At 32.9% G+C, this 16680-nt stretch overlaps 1 protein-coding gene across 2 annotated transcripts; it reads left to right on the top strand.

Moving 5' to 3' along the window:
- The first annotated feature begins 5807 nt into the window (after positions 1-5807).
- LOC103991668 (ABC transporter E family member 2) lies at positions 5808-15566 on the top strand. 2 transcript variants are annotated; one of them, XM_065192006.1, is made up of 12 exons: positions 5808-5945; positions 6045-6189; positions 7357-7442; positions 7541-7638; positions 7744-7861; positions 7943-8032; positions 8965-9269; positions 9357-9552; positions 9630-9815; positions 10860-11129; positions 11650-11895; positions 14979-15252. In XM_065192006.1, the coding sequence occupies exons 2-12, from the start codon at positions 6087-6089 to the stop codon at positions 15096-15098; spliced, it is 1818 nt and encodes a 605-aa protein (XP_065048078.1). In that variant the 5' UTR covers positions 5808-5945; positions 6045-6086; the 3' UTR covers positions 15099-15252. The 2 variants fall into 2 exon arrangements, with proteins under 2 accessions (XP_065048078.1, XP_009409469.1); XM_009411194.3 differs by having other exon boundaries at positions 5812-5948; positions 14979-15566.
- Positions 15567-16680: the final 1114 nt, after the last annotated feature.

Below are 16680 nucleotides of genomic sequence, written 5' to 3'. Positions count from 1 at the left end.
GGATTCTGCAGAACAAAAACTGCATTTAATATTTGATGTTTAATAAACCTACAACAGATGTGTGGTATCTAACCTTATCTAGCACCTCAAAAGTGTTACTGTACTCACCTTGGATTATGCTAATCGATGCACCAAGCAACTTGATCTCCTTGCTTCGTGCCACAAAAACTAGTTCCTGTAAAACATGCAAATATACTCTATGGGGATACAGAGCAGAGCCATCAGAAAAATAATTTGCCTGGGAACCAAAAGTCCATAAATTTATGAAACAGGAAAGCAATACAACCTCTCACACTAGCTTAAAGACATAGTTTAATGGAGCAGACTGACTAAAATTTAAACAACATTTACTGCATTCATTTCCTTTCCTTATCTCAGATGAGATACTTTACATGATAACTGTGACTAGAGAATTTAGAATTAAAGCAACATTTAGTGAGTGTTAACAACTAATGACCATTTTGTACAGTTATACTTAAAAAGATCAAACAACAGAGTATAAGGCTATGAGAAGACATACTGCAATCAAAAGCTACAGAACCAATAGTTCATTAAGTGCAAACAGATATATCAATTCATCTACCAATACAAGAAACAAAACATATAGATTTATCGATCAATCAGCGTAAAAGAGTCTCTTTTTTGGTTTTTTGTGATCAATAACCGCACAGAGAAAGTAATGATTCCTAATGATTTCTCCGGAGGCCACACCATCAGCCTATCAGCTCATTTAAGCAAACGGTCTAATGTACGCTGGGAATCAATCGGACTCATCCCTCGAATCGTTGCCGTCGAACTCGCTCCAATCCTCATCAATATCGTTCTCGCCGTCAAAGTCCTCGTCGAGATCGTCCAGGTCCTCGTCGTCGTCCGAATCCTCTTTCTCGAAGTCGCCCGGGATGACCTCGCGGCCCCGCGCGAAGCCACGTGAGGGCTCGTAAACAGGCGGTAGGAGGCGCGCGATCGGGCGGTGAAGGTCAGGTGATGAGCAAAGGCCCCGGGAGAGGGCCGGACCGGCCAACGAGGCTGCTCGCGCGAGGAACATCGGCCGGACCGCCTCCGCTGCCGCTAGACGCCGCAGGGCGAAGGACGCGATCGCCGTCGCTCGCTGCATCCCTCCTCTCTCTCTCTCTCTCCCGGAGGCTGCTAAGGGCCCTGGCAGTAGTGTTCTTGGTAGGGTTTACGAGAGCCGGCTTCGTCTATATATAGATATATAATCTGAAGTAGGGTTTGAATTGGATTTGAATAGACCTTCCAATCTCGGCCAATTTGAATTGTCAATGTTCCAATATATAAAAATTAAAGTAAAATATCAATAATCGAGGTACTAAACCCAGGATTTATTAGTTTAAATGATATTTAAAGTCAAAATCACACTTCTAATGTAATTATAGAAAATAAATTTAATATTTTTTAAAAAAATATTTATTTATTTTGTTTTCTTGTTGGAAACTATTCTTTTTTACTCATTACGAGGGAGGAGGATTTTACTATTTATTTTTTTTATTTTTTGAAATTTTAAATCATAATATTGATTGTTCATAATTTTAGTTATACATTAGTTTTATTTTTTTTAATATTACTTGTTTAGAATTTTTATAATTAATATATGATTATATTAATAAATTTATATTTTAGATTAAGATTAAAAATTATAAAGATATTTATTGTAATGCGTGAGTCTCACGACTACAACTAGCATAGCAATAGAAGCGCAAATATATATATATATATGTTATCCTCATTTAATGATACGATTTGTAATTTCTATGTTTTATAAATATATTAAATGGCATACTAATATTTTTAACTCTTAAGATTAAAGTACATATATTTTAAAAATATTATTTTTAATATTATAAGAAATATTTGTTAACCATTTATAAATATTAATGTTTGTCTTAAGCATAGCATAATAAATCAAAATGTATTAGTGGATTTGAATAATAGGTTAAGTTATAATAATAAGTATGCATAAAAATGATAATTAAATGACAATCGACTTTAAGTGAATCCCAATGCTAAATGAGTTTGAAAATAAAAAAGTTTAAGTTTTAAACCTCAAGCCTATGTATACGAAGGATTATAAGCTATTTAGATATGGATTAAGTGATAAAAAAATAAATAAAATTATAAATCAAAGAGGAATATTATGCTAAAGATGTTGAGATATATAAGTGAGATTGAAGGATGAGCTTAGATTAATAATATCATCTTTGTCAAACTAAATTAGATTCAATTGAAGTTGTTGTAATCTTATAACTATATTAGTAAATGTAGAAAAAAAAAACTTGAAATAAGATTTAATGAGATTGAATTATAAATATCACGACAACCTTTTAAGTATCTTTATCTTAATTTGGCCTGATCTTCTTTATCAACATGGTAATCCATAACTCTTTCTCTTATTCTTTAGTCATGTTCTCGGTTTTTTTCATAACAATCAGAAACCCCAGCTCTAAGAAAGATTGAGATAAGAAAAACTCAATTCTCCCCTGTCGATTTCAGTTTTACAAATTATAAATTAAATTTTTTAATTACTTTTGAGTAACCTAGATTTTAAATTAATATTTAATTTTTAGATATATTTTGAATCTTTTATAATTCTAAGGCATCTAGTATGACTTTAATACGAGATCGGTGTATAGAATTATAATTATTCTAATATGAGGTACTCATAATCTCTTATTTTTTATAATATATTATATTTAAGTTAAATTGATCTACTTAGAGAAATAATTATAATTTAAAATATATTCTTTTGGTACGTACGTTCCCTTAGGATTTGGAATCGAGTAAATATTACCTTTGTGGATGATTTATAAGTTCAAATAGTCTTAATTCAGTTTCAGTAAAATATAATATATACTAATAGTGAATTATGATAGTGGTTTAGCCTCCAAATGATTATGTTTTAAGCTAAAATTTGATATATGTCTAGTTTTATATGTCTTATAGTTTTATGTAAAATTTCATGATAAGCTAAGATCGTTTAGTTAGCTAGAATAGTGAAACAAAATTTCTTCACATAATTATTAATGATAAAATTTAGATTAATTTTTAGGTGGAGTATAATCTAATTTATTAGAGAGTTTATCAAAATTTTTTATGAATTATTATAAATCAATGGTTAAAGAGTTAGGATTCTTAATTAAGACATCTTATAAGCTTATGCTCCCAATTTGATAGGTGTCTCTCTTTCTAGCACACTTCGTCATCAAGTAATGTGGTCTTTCATTGATATCTTTATTTTTAAGTTCAATTAAGTAAGTATAAGTTTAATTCATTATAAAATAATTATAATATAAGTTATCATATTCATAATAAATTTTGAAAAGCATGCTTCAAATGATATAATTATCATGAGTTAGATATAAAGTTAAATGTGAATATATAAGTTTTGTAAGCATAAAAATATATGAATTATGATAAAAATATATTGTATGTATGTATATATGATGATATTATGTAGTGTGTGAGTATACATGTTTTCTATGACATACGGTGTGGGAAAACGCTAATATGTTATGATATGTGATACACATATATGCTATGATATGTGGTGTAGGAGTGCACACATGTATGATAACATGTGGTGTGAGAGTATACATATATATGATGACATGTGATGTGAAAGTATATGTATATATTATGACGTGCGGTGTACAAGTATATATATATATATATATATATATATATATATATATATATATATATATATATATATACGATGTAAGTGCACGTATATATTACGATAACATGCAATGTGGGTGTGCACATATATGTTATTATATGGAGTATAGAAATCCTTGAATTTGCTATGTTTTTTACATATGCATATAAGCATTTTGAATTATTTTAACATAGAAGTTTACCTTTTTATTTTATATAGATTATGTTATAGAGTTATGTTTTCTAAAGAAATCATAATATGAGCTGTTTATTATTAAATACATTTTATTTAAGATTTTAAAATATTATAATATCATATAATATATGCTCACCTAAATATAATTATGAAGACTTATACTTAGTGATTATTTACTATAAACCTTATTTTATAAATAAAAATATTATTACTCTATTCAAGTGATTGAGCCGAGCACGTATAAACCTATGCTAGTACATATATAGACTTGTGTGTGTGTATTTTTTTTTTTGTTAGAGATTATAATTATGTATAGGTGTCAAAATCATAAGAAAAATTTTATCATTTTGTTTAATAAGTTAACATATTATATTTTTAAGAATATCTACTCTTTCGTTACACTTCTATTGATAATAGTAAAGAACTGAAAAGTGACGTTCTATCTTAGTCGAGTATATAGTATGGGTGGGACTAGGAATAGGATTTTACATTTATATTTTAAATTTTAAATTTTAAATTTATATTTTATACGCTCGTGATTGTATATTAAATTTAATATTTATCTTTTTTTCTAGTGTTCCACCTCTCTTATATAATGATGGGTAGACCTCTTAACCTGTGGGATCATGAGTGAGAAGGATTTTTATCAGAATGATAGATTTTTAGATATTTTATAAAAAAAATATTTCACTATTGGTACCGTAGATGGTCTGCATATTTATTTTTATGTATGGATGCTTTGGACAAAAAAAAAAACTCTCAGTCCTTTATTTGTTTTTATCTATGGATGCTTTAGGCGAAAAAATACTCTCAGTCCTTTACTAAGATGACTTGATCACATGTGCTATTAGAAAATTAATAATTATTTATTATTATTTTTTTAAAAGTGATATCAAATTGATTCTAAAAAAATTTATATTATTTATTATATTTTTATGATAATTAATTATAAAACTAGAGATTTTTTTAAAAATAACATCTAGGATTAAATTATTTAAATAAAAGTACAAGGACATTTTCATCTGAGTAAAAAAAAACATTAGGTAAAAAAGGAAATTACAATTTGCAATCATATTTTTGTTATTTACAAGCACCTTTGAATATTGCTAAGTTATTATTTTACAAATAGATATATATGCCCTCAATTTATAACTTAATTTTAATAAAAATCTTTCAAACGTTACCTACAAACCTCTTTTCTTCTTTTTCTTTTATTCTTCTCATTCTCCTCATCTTAATTGTCAAAGATAATATAAAATAATAAAACGAGACAACAATTGAAGAGGAAAAGGAAGAGAAATAGTTTTGATGTTAGCTATAATAATTTAATATTTTAAAAATTATGTATATTATGTAATAATCAAGAAAACATCATTTTTTAGGTTAATTATATTAGCCAAGAAGATATCATATTTTGAGCCTTAGCTAGTATGCATGGGTAGTAGGGAGAGCCGACGATGACAAAAAGAGGAAAAAGAAGAAAAAATGAATATAAAAATAAAATTAAAGGATTTATGAATAATATAATATTATTTTATTATTTTTTTAAAAATATAAATAATAAGAAAGTTGTAAATAGAAAGAATATCTCTAGCTTGCAAAACTCTAAAAAGAATATGAAGAGTGCCATTGATAAAAAGTCAGTCAATATTGAAAACTTTTTATAAAATGCCATTGTCTCACTTTTTATTAATTATTTTATTTTTAAAAAAATTAAATCATAGTATTTCTTGTTTTTGATTTTTAATTATTCCTTAATTTCCAAATTTTGTTCCTAATTTTTAGAATTAAAACATGTTATTCACGCATTGTTGTACTAAAAAAAGGTGCTTTCACATTAAGTTCAAAAAGGAAATTATAAAAAGGATGTGAACTAATCATTTGCTTGTTTGCTTTTCCTAAGTTATTGTTATAAACGGGTAGCGATCCGAAACCCGACACGTCGCCGACCGGGTTTGGAGTCTTGAGTTCCGTTCATCGCCGTCGTCCTCGACAAGATCCGCCACCTTATATACCTCGGCCGGCGTCGCCGCTAGGGTTATTTCCCTCTTCGGCTGTCGAGCACCGGCAACGAGTGGTGGTACATCAATCCCTTCCCCGGATGCTTGTTTTTGGCAGCGTTAGGAGTTGTGGATTCGGTATTTTTCTATAATTTCTTCCCTCTCGCATGTATCAGGTCTTATTTTTGTGGCGGCGCTAGGGCCTCGTCCTCTCCATCATGGCCGATCGGTTGACCCGTATCGCTATCGTTAGCTCTGATCGATGCAAACCAAAGAAGTGCCGACAGGAGTGCAAGAAGAGTTGCCCCGTCGTGAAAACAGGTATTCTGTTCCGTTCTTCCACCTTTCTTGAACGCGATTCATTTCTAAAATTCGGGACTTTGATTTTCGATGCTAGTTTTCGTTGGTAGCCGATCAAAGTTCTGGTTCAAGAAGAGTTCTTTCTTTGTTTATTTGTGTTCTTGGTAGTTGGATTTGGCATGCCTTCGCTCTTTTTGTAGCTGGGATTCTTCTTTGGGTTATCTTAGCCATCAAGATATCAGTTGGTGTGTTTCTGTATTCTCAGTGCAGAAGTTTTGTGCACTGGAATACCTTTTTTTTTCTTTTTTATATATCTTGGCCGTCAGGATCGTAGGTAATATGGCCATGGTTCCTGAAATATTGGTAAGGCTGCGTACATTTACGCCCTTGGCCATCAGGATCATAGGTAGCCTGTCCCCAGATTCTCGCAGGAGCCTTGTTTTCTGCGCCACCTTTTTTTTCTATCTTGGCCATCAAGATCATAGGTAGTGTGTCCATTTATGTTTGCAATGTCGGTAACGCTACGTGCATTAACTATCTTCAGATTCTTTATTGTTAAGAGCCTTGTGCATTGGGGAGGTTGCTGCATGAATCTTTTGATTCAACGAGTTGGTTGCAAGTGTTTCTTAATTTATCTGGCCTTCTTTGTTAATCTTATAATAACATGCCTTAATAGGTAAAAAGTTGCGGCTAAGCTAGCCAGATCAGTAAGTACAATTCAACATTTAGTTTCATGGATATATTCAAAATTGTAGAGTTGTCCTTCTCTTCTCTTTCTCAGTGTTGTGTGGAAATATGTTGATGGGAGTTTCTAATTTATTAGCTACAGATCAATGGCTTCTTTTTTTTCTGGATTCAATGAATAGTAGTCAATGATTTCGTGTAAACCATTCAATTGAAATTTGAATGTTTTTGGTAATTATATTGTGAAATTAGATCCCTTCATCTCTCTTAGTGTATTGGTATCTAGTACCACTTCATTCTTACCAGACTACCTATTTGGTTGGTCTTCTGGCAAATGAAACTCAAAAGTTCAGTTTTAGCTGCTGCACATGCCATTTCATTTCTTATTGTAACTTGCCATTTTTTTCCTTACCTTGGCTTTGTATTGCTTGATTGACATTAACTTTAGGCCTTGCCATTAACTTAGATATATTATGTTGCTTTCTATTTTTCTTCTTCTGACAGGAAAACTTTGCATAGAAGTAACTCCAGCCTCAAAGATTGCTTTCATATCTGAGGAGTTATGCATTGGATGTGGTATCTGTGTTAAGGTCTTTCAGTCTTCCTTTCGGTTATTGTAATTGATTTTAGGTCTTTGAGCATCCTAACCTATATCTGAACAATGTGATTATTTGTCATTTGGTTGTAGAAATGCCCTTTTGAGGCCATTCAGATTATCAATCTACCAAAGGACTTAGACAAAGACACGACCCACCGTTATGGGCCAAATACATTTAAATTGCACAGGTTGGTGAAGATTATATTTCAGAACATGGAAGACGTGTTGGTTTTTTGCTTCTTTGTGTTGCTTGTTGATCTAGAATTTCGATGATGGATATTTTTCTATTATAGGTTGCCAGTTCCAAGACCTGGACAAGTTCTGGGCTTGGTTGGGACAAATGGTATTGGAAAGTCTACTGCACTTAAAGTGTTGGCTGGGAAGTTGAAGCCCAACTTGGGTAGATTCAACGTAAACATAATGAAGCATTTTTTTTCTCATGTTGTTTTTGAAGTTTGCATGCCTGCAGTTTCTCAAGTTCTCTCTTTGCAGAATCCTCCTGATTGGCAGGAAATTTTAACATATTTCCGTGGCTCTGAGCTTCAGAATTATTTTACTCGTATACTGGAGGACAATCTAAAGGTGCTTAGAAGTGTACTCTTATAATTAGTGTATGCTTTATGCTTGTTATTTTCCAGAATTCAGGTATTCTTGTCTTATTTTTTTTTAAATTGCAGCTTTGTCATGGTAGTAGAATTTCATTATTAACCTCATCTTGTCAGATACACTTTATCAGATGATTGTATCTATTTACATTTGATTATGACTAAACTGAAGTACTTCACTTCATTTCTAGTTATACATGATCTGTCTGTTAAATATGATTCGAGGTCTTTTTGCTCTTGGAGTATTGGAAGAAGAGTATGATTATATGGAGAACAAACTCATTACTTTTTTGATTTTTTGGGTCATGTTTTTTCTATCTCTGATGTATATCCACTGGATGTTGGGAGCTGTTGAAATTATTTATCATTTGTAGTTTTATCTGCATGGTGCAGCTCTTTGTTTATAATAGAAGTTTTGAAAATTTTTGTGCCATTTCATTTTTTTCTTGCTTGTACCTAATTGTATATGCTTGAATTAGTCTAAGTGACTTGTAGAAGCTCTTTTTTATGCAGAAGTATATATTTTGCAATTAGCGAACGTTTATCATGACATAAAAGGAAATAATCATTCTTATGATTTGTTTATGGAGAAATGATTAGATTTGTAAAGATCTTTTGAAATTTGCTTGGTGTGCATGGGAAGAAGGTTTAAATGTAAGCATCAAATGATGTAAATAAAAAGGAGTGCTGGTATTAGTTTTGGGATGAGCAGGAGTGTAAACTTAAATGAATTGCTTTATGTAATTCCTTTTTCATTCTTAGTTTTCTTTGTAAATGATGGGCCTCAAGGCATCTGAATATTTCAGGCACTGCTTGGCTGTAATGGTTTAACTTTATTGTTATGATCAATGTGATAAAATTCCTTGCCATTTTTTTCCATGTCGCTGATAGTTTTATAGCATATTGTAGGCAATCATCAAGCCGCAGTATGTTGATCACATTCCAAAAGCTGTTCAAGGTAATGTTGGACAGGTGCTTGACCAAAAAGATGAGAGAGAGATGAAAGCAGAACTTTGTAATGGCCTAGAATTGAATCAAGTTATTGATCGAAATGTGGGGGACTTATCTGGTGGAGAGTTGCAAAGATTTGCTATTGCTGTGGTTGCCATACAAAATGCAGAGATTTATATGTTTGATGAGCCATCAAGTTATCTTGATGTGAAGCAGAGGCTTAAAGCAGCTCAAGTTATCCGATCCCTACTTAGACCTAACAGGTAGCCTGATCTCCTGATTCAATTAAGTTTTTCTCTTTTTACTGGCATGGGGGTTAAGGCTGAATACTCTTATTTATCCTTGCTCAGCTATGTGATTGTTGTGGAGCATGATCTCAGTGTATTGGACTACTTGTCCGATTTCATTTGTTGTCTCTATGGAAAGCCAGGAGCTTATGGAGTTGTTACACTACCCTTCTCTGTACGAGAAGGAATCAACATTTTTTTGGCTGGTTTTGTTCCTACAGAAAATCTTCGGTTTCGAGACGAATCACTTACATTTAAGGTGGAATCTTATCTTCTTATGAATATCTTCTAATATAAATTCTATTATTATTTTTCACATGTTGTTGCATCATCCAGGTTGCTGAGACTCCTCAAGAAAGTGCTGAGGAGATTCAGACATACCAACGATATAAATATCCTACCATGAGTAAAACCCAAGGGAATTTCAAGCTTAAAGTGATCGAGGGTGAATTTACAGATTCTCAGATCATTGTAATGCTGGGTGAGAACGGGACTGGGAAGACAACATTTATTCGGATGCTGGTAATTTCTTTCTGATATTCCTGATCTATAATTAAACAAAAGAAATAAGGAACCAGTTCAATTTAACCAATTTAATTTGTCCTGGTACCGATGTATCCTAGTGTATTAGTTTTAATCAAACGGAGTCTTGTTTAGCTTGGTTTACTTTATATCAGTTCATTTCAAGGATTGAAATATCGCATCGTACCGAAGTTTCGACGTTCTCTCGCTACGGTACGGTACTATATACCGAGCGTTATACTGTTTGGTATATATATATATATATAAGTGAAAAGAAAAATTTTGGCGATGTCGCTTCGGCGATGTCGCCTCCCTTCTCCCCCACGCAAGGTGATGTCGCCTCTCTCTCTCTCTCTCTATATATATATATATATATATATATATATACAATATTTTATTTATATATCTATTTATATATATATATATATATTTATATATAAAAGTTAAAAAAAAGTGCAATGTCGTCTCGTGACGTCGCCTCTCTCTCTCTATATATATATATAATCTTTTATTTATATATCTATATATTTATATATAAAAAATTTTAAAAAATGTGCGACGTCGCCTTTATATATATATATATATATATATATATATATATATATATATATATATAATTTATAAATAAAAAATACCGTTCGGTAGCGCACGGTTCACGTACCGGTTTACTGTCGGACTAATACATATCGCTCATATTGGGCGGTATCATTCGAAACTGTATATCTTGGTTCATTTTGTACTTATAGTTTTACTGCTATCAGGTTTTACTCCTATGGATATTTAAATATGTACACGTTTACATTATATCAGGTTTTACTTCGTTTGATATTTAAATATGTATACGTTTCTCTTCTGTCTATATTTTTGTAAGCAATAATTGTTTAGTGGTGTAATTTGTATTTGCTGATCTTGTATTGAAACATTTGCATCACACCATTCTGTCATGGCATGCATGATGTATACCTTGGGAATAATCTATGTACACTAAGTTGCCAACGTTAATTTCATGTTGCTTCTTTGGCTTACACTGTCGACAAATTTCAGGCTGGATTGCTGAAGCCGGATACTGTGGAAGATTCAGATGTTGAGATGCCTGAATTTAATGTTTCATATAAGCCTCAGAAAATTAGTCCTAAGTTTCCATCTACAGTGAGACACTTGCTGCATCAAAAAATTCGTGATTCATATATGCATCCGCAATTTGTGTCTGATGTTATGAAACCATTGCAAATTGAGCAATTGATGGACCAAGAAGTTGTGAACCTTTCCGGTGGAGAATTGCAAAGAGTAGCATTGTGTTTGTGTCTTGGGAAGGTTTGTATTTCATAGCTTACGCCATATGTTAAATTATTTATAAAATGCTAGTTTATTTGATGTCTTACTCTTGCAACTAAGTAGTGAGAGTTCTAAACTTATGAATCTTTTAAGGATGACTGTAAATGATCTTGCATAACAATCCACTTAGCCACAGTTATTGCTCTGTAGTGTTCATTGGATTATACTTTACATAATAATATATGTATTTTTTTCCATCTCATCTGGCTGTAATGAAAATCCTTTTTGTTGATTTATCTCATTTTGTTCTGTGTTCTTCAGCTGTTTCTTATTCTGTAAGCAGATAGATGCATTTCATACTCATAATGGCTCAATCCAGACTTTCGTTAGATTTTTGTTGAGCTGCAGATGATCTTTCATTAGTAGTTGCCATCTGCTGATTAGTGGAAAATCTTACCTGCTAACATACTCGTGCCTTTTTTTGTCGAATACTTTTGACAATGAGTTTTTTTGCATTTTTGATGCGAACTTGTTATACTGATTCATGTTACTTGTTCAGCCAGCAGATATTTATCTGATAGATGAACCAAGTGCTTATCTTGATTCGGAGCAGCGCATTGTCGCCTCAAAGGTGATAAAGAGATTTATCCTTCATGCCAAGAAAACTGCCTTCATCGTTGAGCATGATTTCATCATGGCAACCTACCTGGCTGATAAGGTCATTGTGTATGAGGGAAGGCCCTCTATAGATTGCACTGCAAATGCACCTCAGTCTTTGGTATCCGGGATGAACTTGTTCTTATCTGTAAGTAGCAATCATTTTATCTGATGCTTTATCCTCAAGAAAAGAGAACTTATATATATGTATATGTCATCTTGATGTGCTTGGTTCTGATGCAGTTTAGTGGTTCATTTTCCTTTGAATTTCTACTGACCTTTTTATTATTTAGGTATTTTTTATAAGTAGTGGTCTATCATCAAACTTTAGATGATATTGAGATATGTGTTAGGACTTTAGAATTACTTTCTGAACGATAATTACTAATTATGCAAAAATGTTTGGAATCAAATTTTATAATTCCTGACTGCCTTTGAAATTACAAAAGTAGATATTTTGGAAATGTTACAGCTCGTTTTTGAATTGGGTACTGGTTGAATGGATGATTTTGAATGCCATGGTTCATAATATCTGATCTTTCTTTTTGCTAAGCTGAACTGGTTTTTTCCTTTTGAAGGAAATTTTATGATTCACTAAAGTCCAACAATGATTATAACAGGCTCCCAAGACTTATGAGCTAATTTGAATAAAAAAATTCAAAGGTAAATAGTTGACTGGTAGTCATCGGACCCATTGACCCTTCCAACATTGCTTTTGTACACATGAAAAAAGAATTCACCTTCCAGAGGCATTGATTCTCTATGATCTTGTTCTGGATTTTGGAAAATGGATGGGAATATGGGATTAATAGGGTTTCTGCATATGTGGAGACTGTTGTTGGCAGCTCATCATAAAACTCTTGTAAGCAGCCAAATTCAACCATAAAGGCAGAAGAAATATCCAGTAAACTGTTTTTTTGGGGAACATACAGAACCACTATGGTTCCATGAGGTGAATCTTGCCCCTTCTGATTCGTCATGGTAAGTTGTCCATTGGTACTAAGTTTGATCCAGACAATGGCTGCTGGAATAGCTCGAAACACCCTTGTCTTTGTCAGCATTCATTATCCTATGTGTTCCAAATATTTGTAGAATTCCAAGGTGGTGACTGGATGTTATTAATATGATTTAGTTCGTGGTTATTAACCAAGGGAAATAAATCTATACACATTGTTACTGTAGTATTTTTTAGAAGATGAGTTTAAATAACAAATCACTCAGTAGAATAAATACAATACAAGTTCATAGTTCTTTTACCACAATTTTATTAAGTTGATTAGATGCATGGTCAATCAATCAGTATGGTTGAAATATCTTATCTGAAGTAGCATGTGAACTATGTGATTCAGTGTCTACCATGACTGATTGAATCATCTAGTCCTACAGTCCATGTAGCGTAATCATAAGTGGTGTACCCTGTACCTGCACTCATTACCATTTGTAATATTTGACATTTCTTGTAACTGTGACCAACCGCAGGGCAGTTGTCACCTGATGTGTTGGTTAGGATCAACCGATTGGTATCAATGTACCATTATGCTGGTACAAACTGACTTTTGGAAAAAGGATGAACAATAGCTAGAAATTCACAAAAAATCCTTTTCTAGGTTTTTTATCCTAATTTAATGGTAATTTTATTTAATTTAATTAAAAATAGAATGTATACGAGGCATAGATATATCAATGCATAAGGTTGTAGTTAACCCTATATGTTCCCAATGTGGACAATAGACCTAATTCGGACTAACACAAGAGAATAATTTTAATAAAGTTTAATCTTTGTAAATATGCATTAATACACCTCCAATTATATAAAATGATAAATAAAACTTAGAAAGGATACCATTAAATTGGAGAGAAATTCCACTAGATCCCGAGTTCCAATCTCTCTTTTATCCAAATCAATAGTTTGATTACCACTAATCGTTGATTAGAAACTTTAATCACAAATGAGAGTGTGAGAAAGGGTGTGAAAAAGAGTGAGAAGGAGAGTGACTGACAGAGGGGGGATAGGTCAAATTAAATCTCAAAAGAGTCCCAAATGGTCAATTTTATCGTTTGTGTCAAACTTGACTTGATTTGGGTTCGTATCGTTCAAAATTGCGATCGTCGGACCCGCATCAGTTGATACAGCATGAGTTTTGACTGTATCAGCCGATACATCACCTATACCGATCGAAACCTGACCACCTGGAACAGGCTGGTTGTCGCAACAGCTAGTAGACCGATAGGATTATACAATTTATGTGATTTATTTGGATTATACGATTTCGGGGGATAGGTCAAGCATTGATTAGGATTATACGATTTCGAGGGATAGGTCAAACATTGGTTAGGGTTATATGATTTATTGATTTGATTTCTGTGATTTGAGGCTCTTAGCCTGGGTTTGGCTCCAATTAGCTTGAATGTTTAGTGGTTGTAGAAGGCAGTCTTATCCCCGTGCTTCACATATTCCACTAAGAGATACCAAGGACTAGCATAATTGGCATAGGATGATGGGATTAGTGTTTTCTTTCCAGATTCTATTTTTCTTTGAATCATTTTTGTAAAAATCTCAATTTCATATGGTTGTCTTCAAAATATCTAGGTTAAATAAAGAAGAGCTCCACAGTTTCTAGGATGAGACTGCAGCTGGAGCAATTGAGGTTATTATTTATGTGGCAAATATTAGAAAAAGACTTAGGTAGAGGGGCAACCAAGAGTGAGTTTCATAGAGAAGATGTGGTTTTTGGAGGCATTTTGTTCACTGATGATGCATGGAAAGTGGAAACACAGTTGAGCTACGTTTGTGGAGAGCATATTTATGTACCCTGTTCTTGAAGCTGGAAAAAAAAAAAAACCAGTTTACAGAGATGAAAGATAATTAGCTTAATACACTCCATGCATGGTGGTGGGGCATTGCGACTTTCTTGTTGTTTTTGTTGTTCTCCATGCATGGTGTTGTAAGATAAATATAAGACTGTACAATGGAGGGATCAAACAAGAACATTGACAAAGTTGTTCTTTCTTCCATATTATTGTCATCATTCTTGACTTACTGCTGATTAATTATTGTCAAAGTTATGGTTACTCATTTAAATTGAATCGACTAGTTATAGTTAACTGCTCTCTTGCTAAATAAATTGTGCTATTCTAGAACATGCTTTCCGATGTCAGTAGTATTTCTTTGATTCTCTCCCTTAATCTTGTTCCCTTTTGCTGAAGAAGTTGTGTTTGTCTTCTTTGCAGCATCTTGATATCACTTTCAGACGAGATCCAACTAATTACAGGCCCAGGATAAACAAGTTGGACTCTACCAAAGACCGAGAACAGAAAGCTGCAGGATCTTATTATTACCTCGATGATTGATAATCATTCTTGTGCACGATGGCCATTGTCTGTTTGCTTTTGTGAACATTGGTGTGCATTTCTTTGGCAAGTAACCAAGTGTGTGCAAAGCATGAATCCTGGTGTCTATGCACAAACTTCTGTTGCCGTGCTAACGTTTCCCTGATGCACTCTACCGCTGGCTCTTTATCTTCCCCCTTTATTTGGATCCTGAAGATAGAAAATGTGGCATAAGCAGTGTATTCAATAAGGCAACAGTGGTTTTCTTTCGTGATTTATGTTCATAGTTTGTAACTCGAGACATCACCGGTGCTGCGAGCATCTGGTCGAGTTCTTTCTCCAACCAACTTGATCATATGACATGGCTAAACTCCTGGTTTTCTGTAATGAGCAATATTTTGCCTTGGTTGTACCAAAGAAGATATCTTTTGAGCGGCCACTTTGGTGCTATAAATTAAATGGAGGCTGTAATTTTGTTGGGGCACTGCAGCATTAGTTATTTTGTTATGATTTCATGATGTTTAGGTTTGTGGATTTTGCACCACAAAGTCATATATATATTTAGGTAATGCTACGTGTATGCGATTGCAAGATTTACTTGTTTGTACTTCGTTATCTCATAGCTTCGTTCTTGTAAGAGTTCTCGTTCTTGAACTCCAAAGCTCATCTTGTAGAGTTATCGTTCTTGAACTCGTTCCACTTGCGAACACATAGCTTCTAAAGCAACTATGCCTATAACCTTGCCCTTGACCTCTCTATTCTCTTTGACAATATGCAAATGAATGTCTAGTGAGAAGCTTTGAACATGAACTCGAGTCAGTGAACTTGAGATCCAAGATTAACTCCGCACGTATACCTCAAGATAATCTCTAAATCCTCAATCCACCCACATTTTGTTTTTTCCTCTTTGTAAATTTAGGACTCAGTAACATCATGATTGCTACCGAATTAGTTTTTGTTAATCTCCAGATCTTCAAAAAGACTGTCGCTACTGACAAATTCAGACATCACATAAACAGAAGATATAAATTTAAAGATGCATGGCAAAAGATTCAAGTAGGATCAGCATTAAATCCTCTTTGGTGCAATAAACCCTGCATTGTACTAAGAGACTTATCTTTATCTTTTCATGCAATTTGTCTTCTTGCCTTTTACCAGTCACGAGGTTGTCTCGTTCCATTCTCAATACATACGATTTTTTTACTTTTTCTTTTATTTATTTGTGCAAGAACAAATATATCTGTCAAAAATTATTCTGACTATAGATTTTTCGTATCTCTCTTGGTATTTGATCGGAGATTTTAATTATATTTTAAGTAGGAAGGATAAAGAAAGGAGGTAAAGATTTTTATAATTCTTCTTCGATTGGTACTTTTTAAATATTTTCCTATTTGGTTGGGATCAATGATCTAAGGTTTCTCCAAGAATCCTTACAGCTAGAATTTTGATGAGGCTCGATAGAGCTATTGCTAATTCTAATTGGCTAATTCTGTGTTTTTGACGATCTAAGGTACTTTTTATCTCCCTAGGGGATCTTCACATCATTACCCTATATGTATTGAGGTTTTGACAAAATCATATCTTAAGAAAAAATTATTCTGAT

The sequence above is a fragment of the Musa acuminata genome, chromosome BXJ1-7 (assembly GCF_036884655.1).
Source record: "Musa acuminata AAA Group cultivar baxijiao chromosome BXJ1-7, Cavendish_Baxijiao_AAA, whole genome shotgun sequence".
Classification (NCBI taxonomy): domain Eukaryota; kingdom Viridiplantae; phylum Streptophyta; class Magnoliopsida; order Zingiberales; family Musaceae; genus Musa; species Musa acuminata.
Note: the sequence above shows the minus strand (reverse complement) of the source record. Positions and strands in the feature narration are given on the sequence as shown.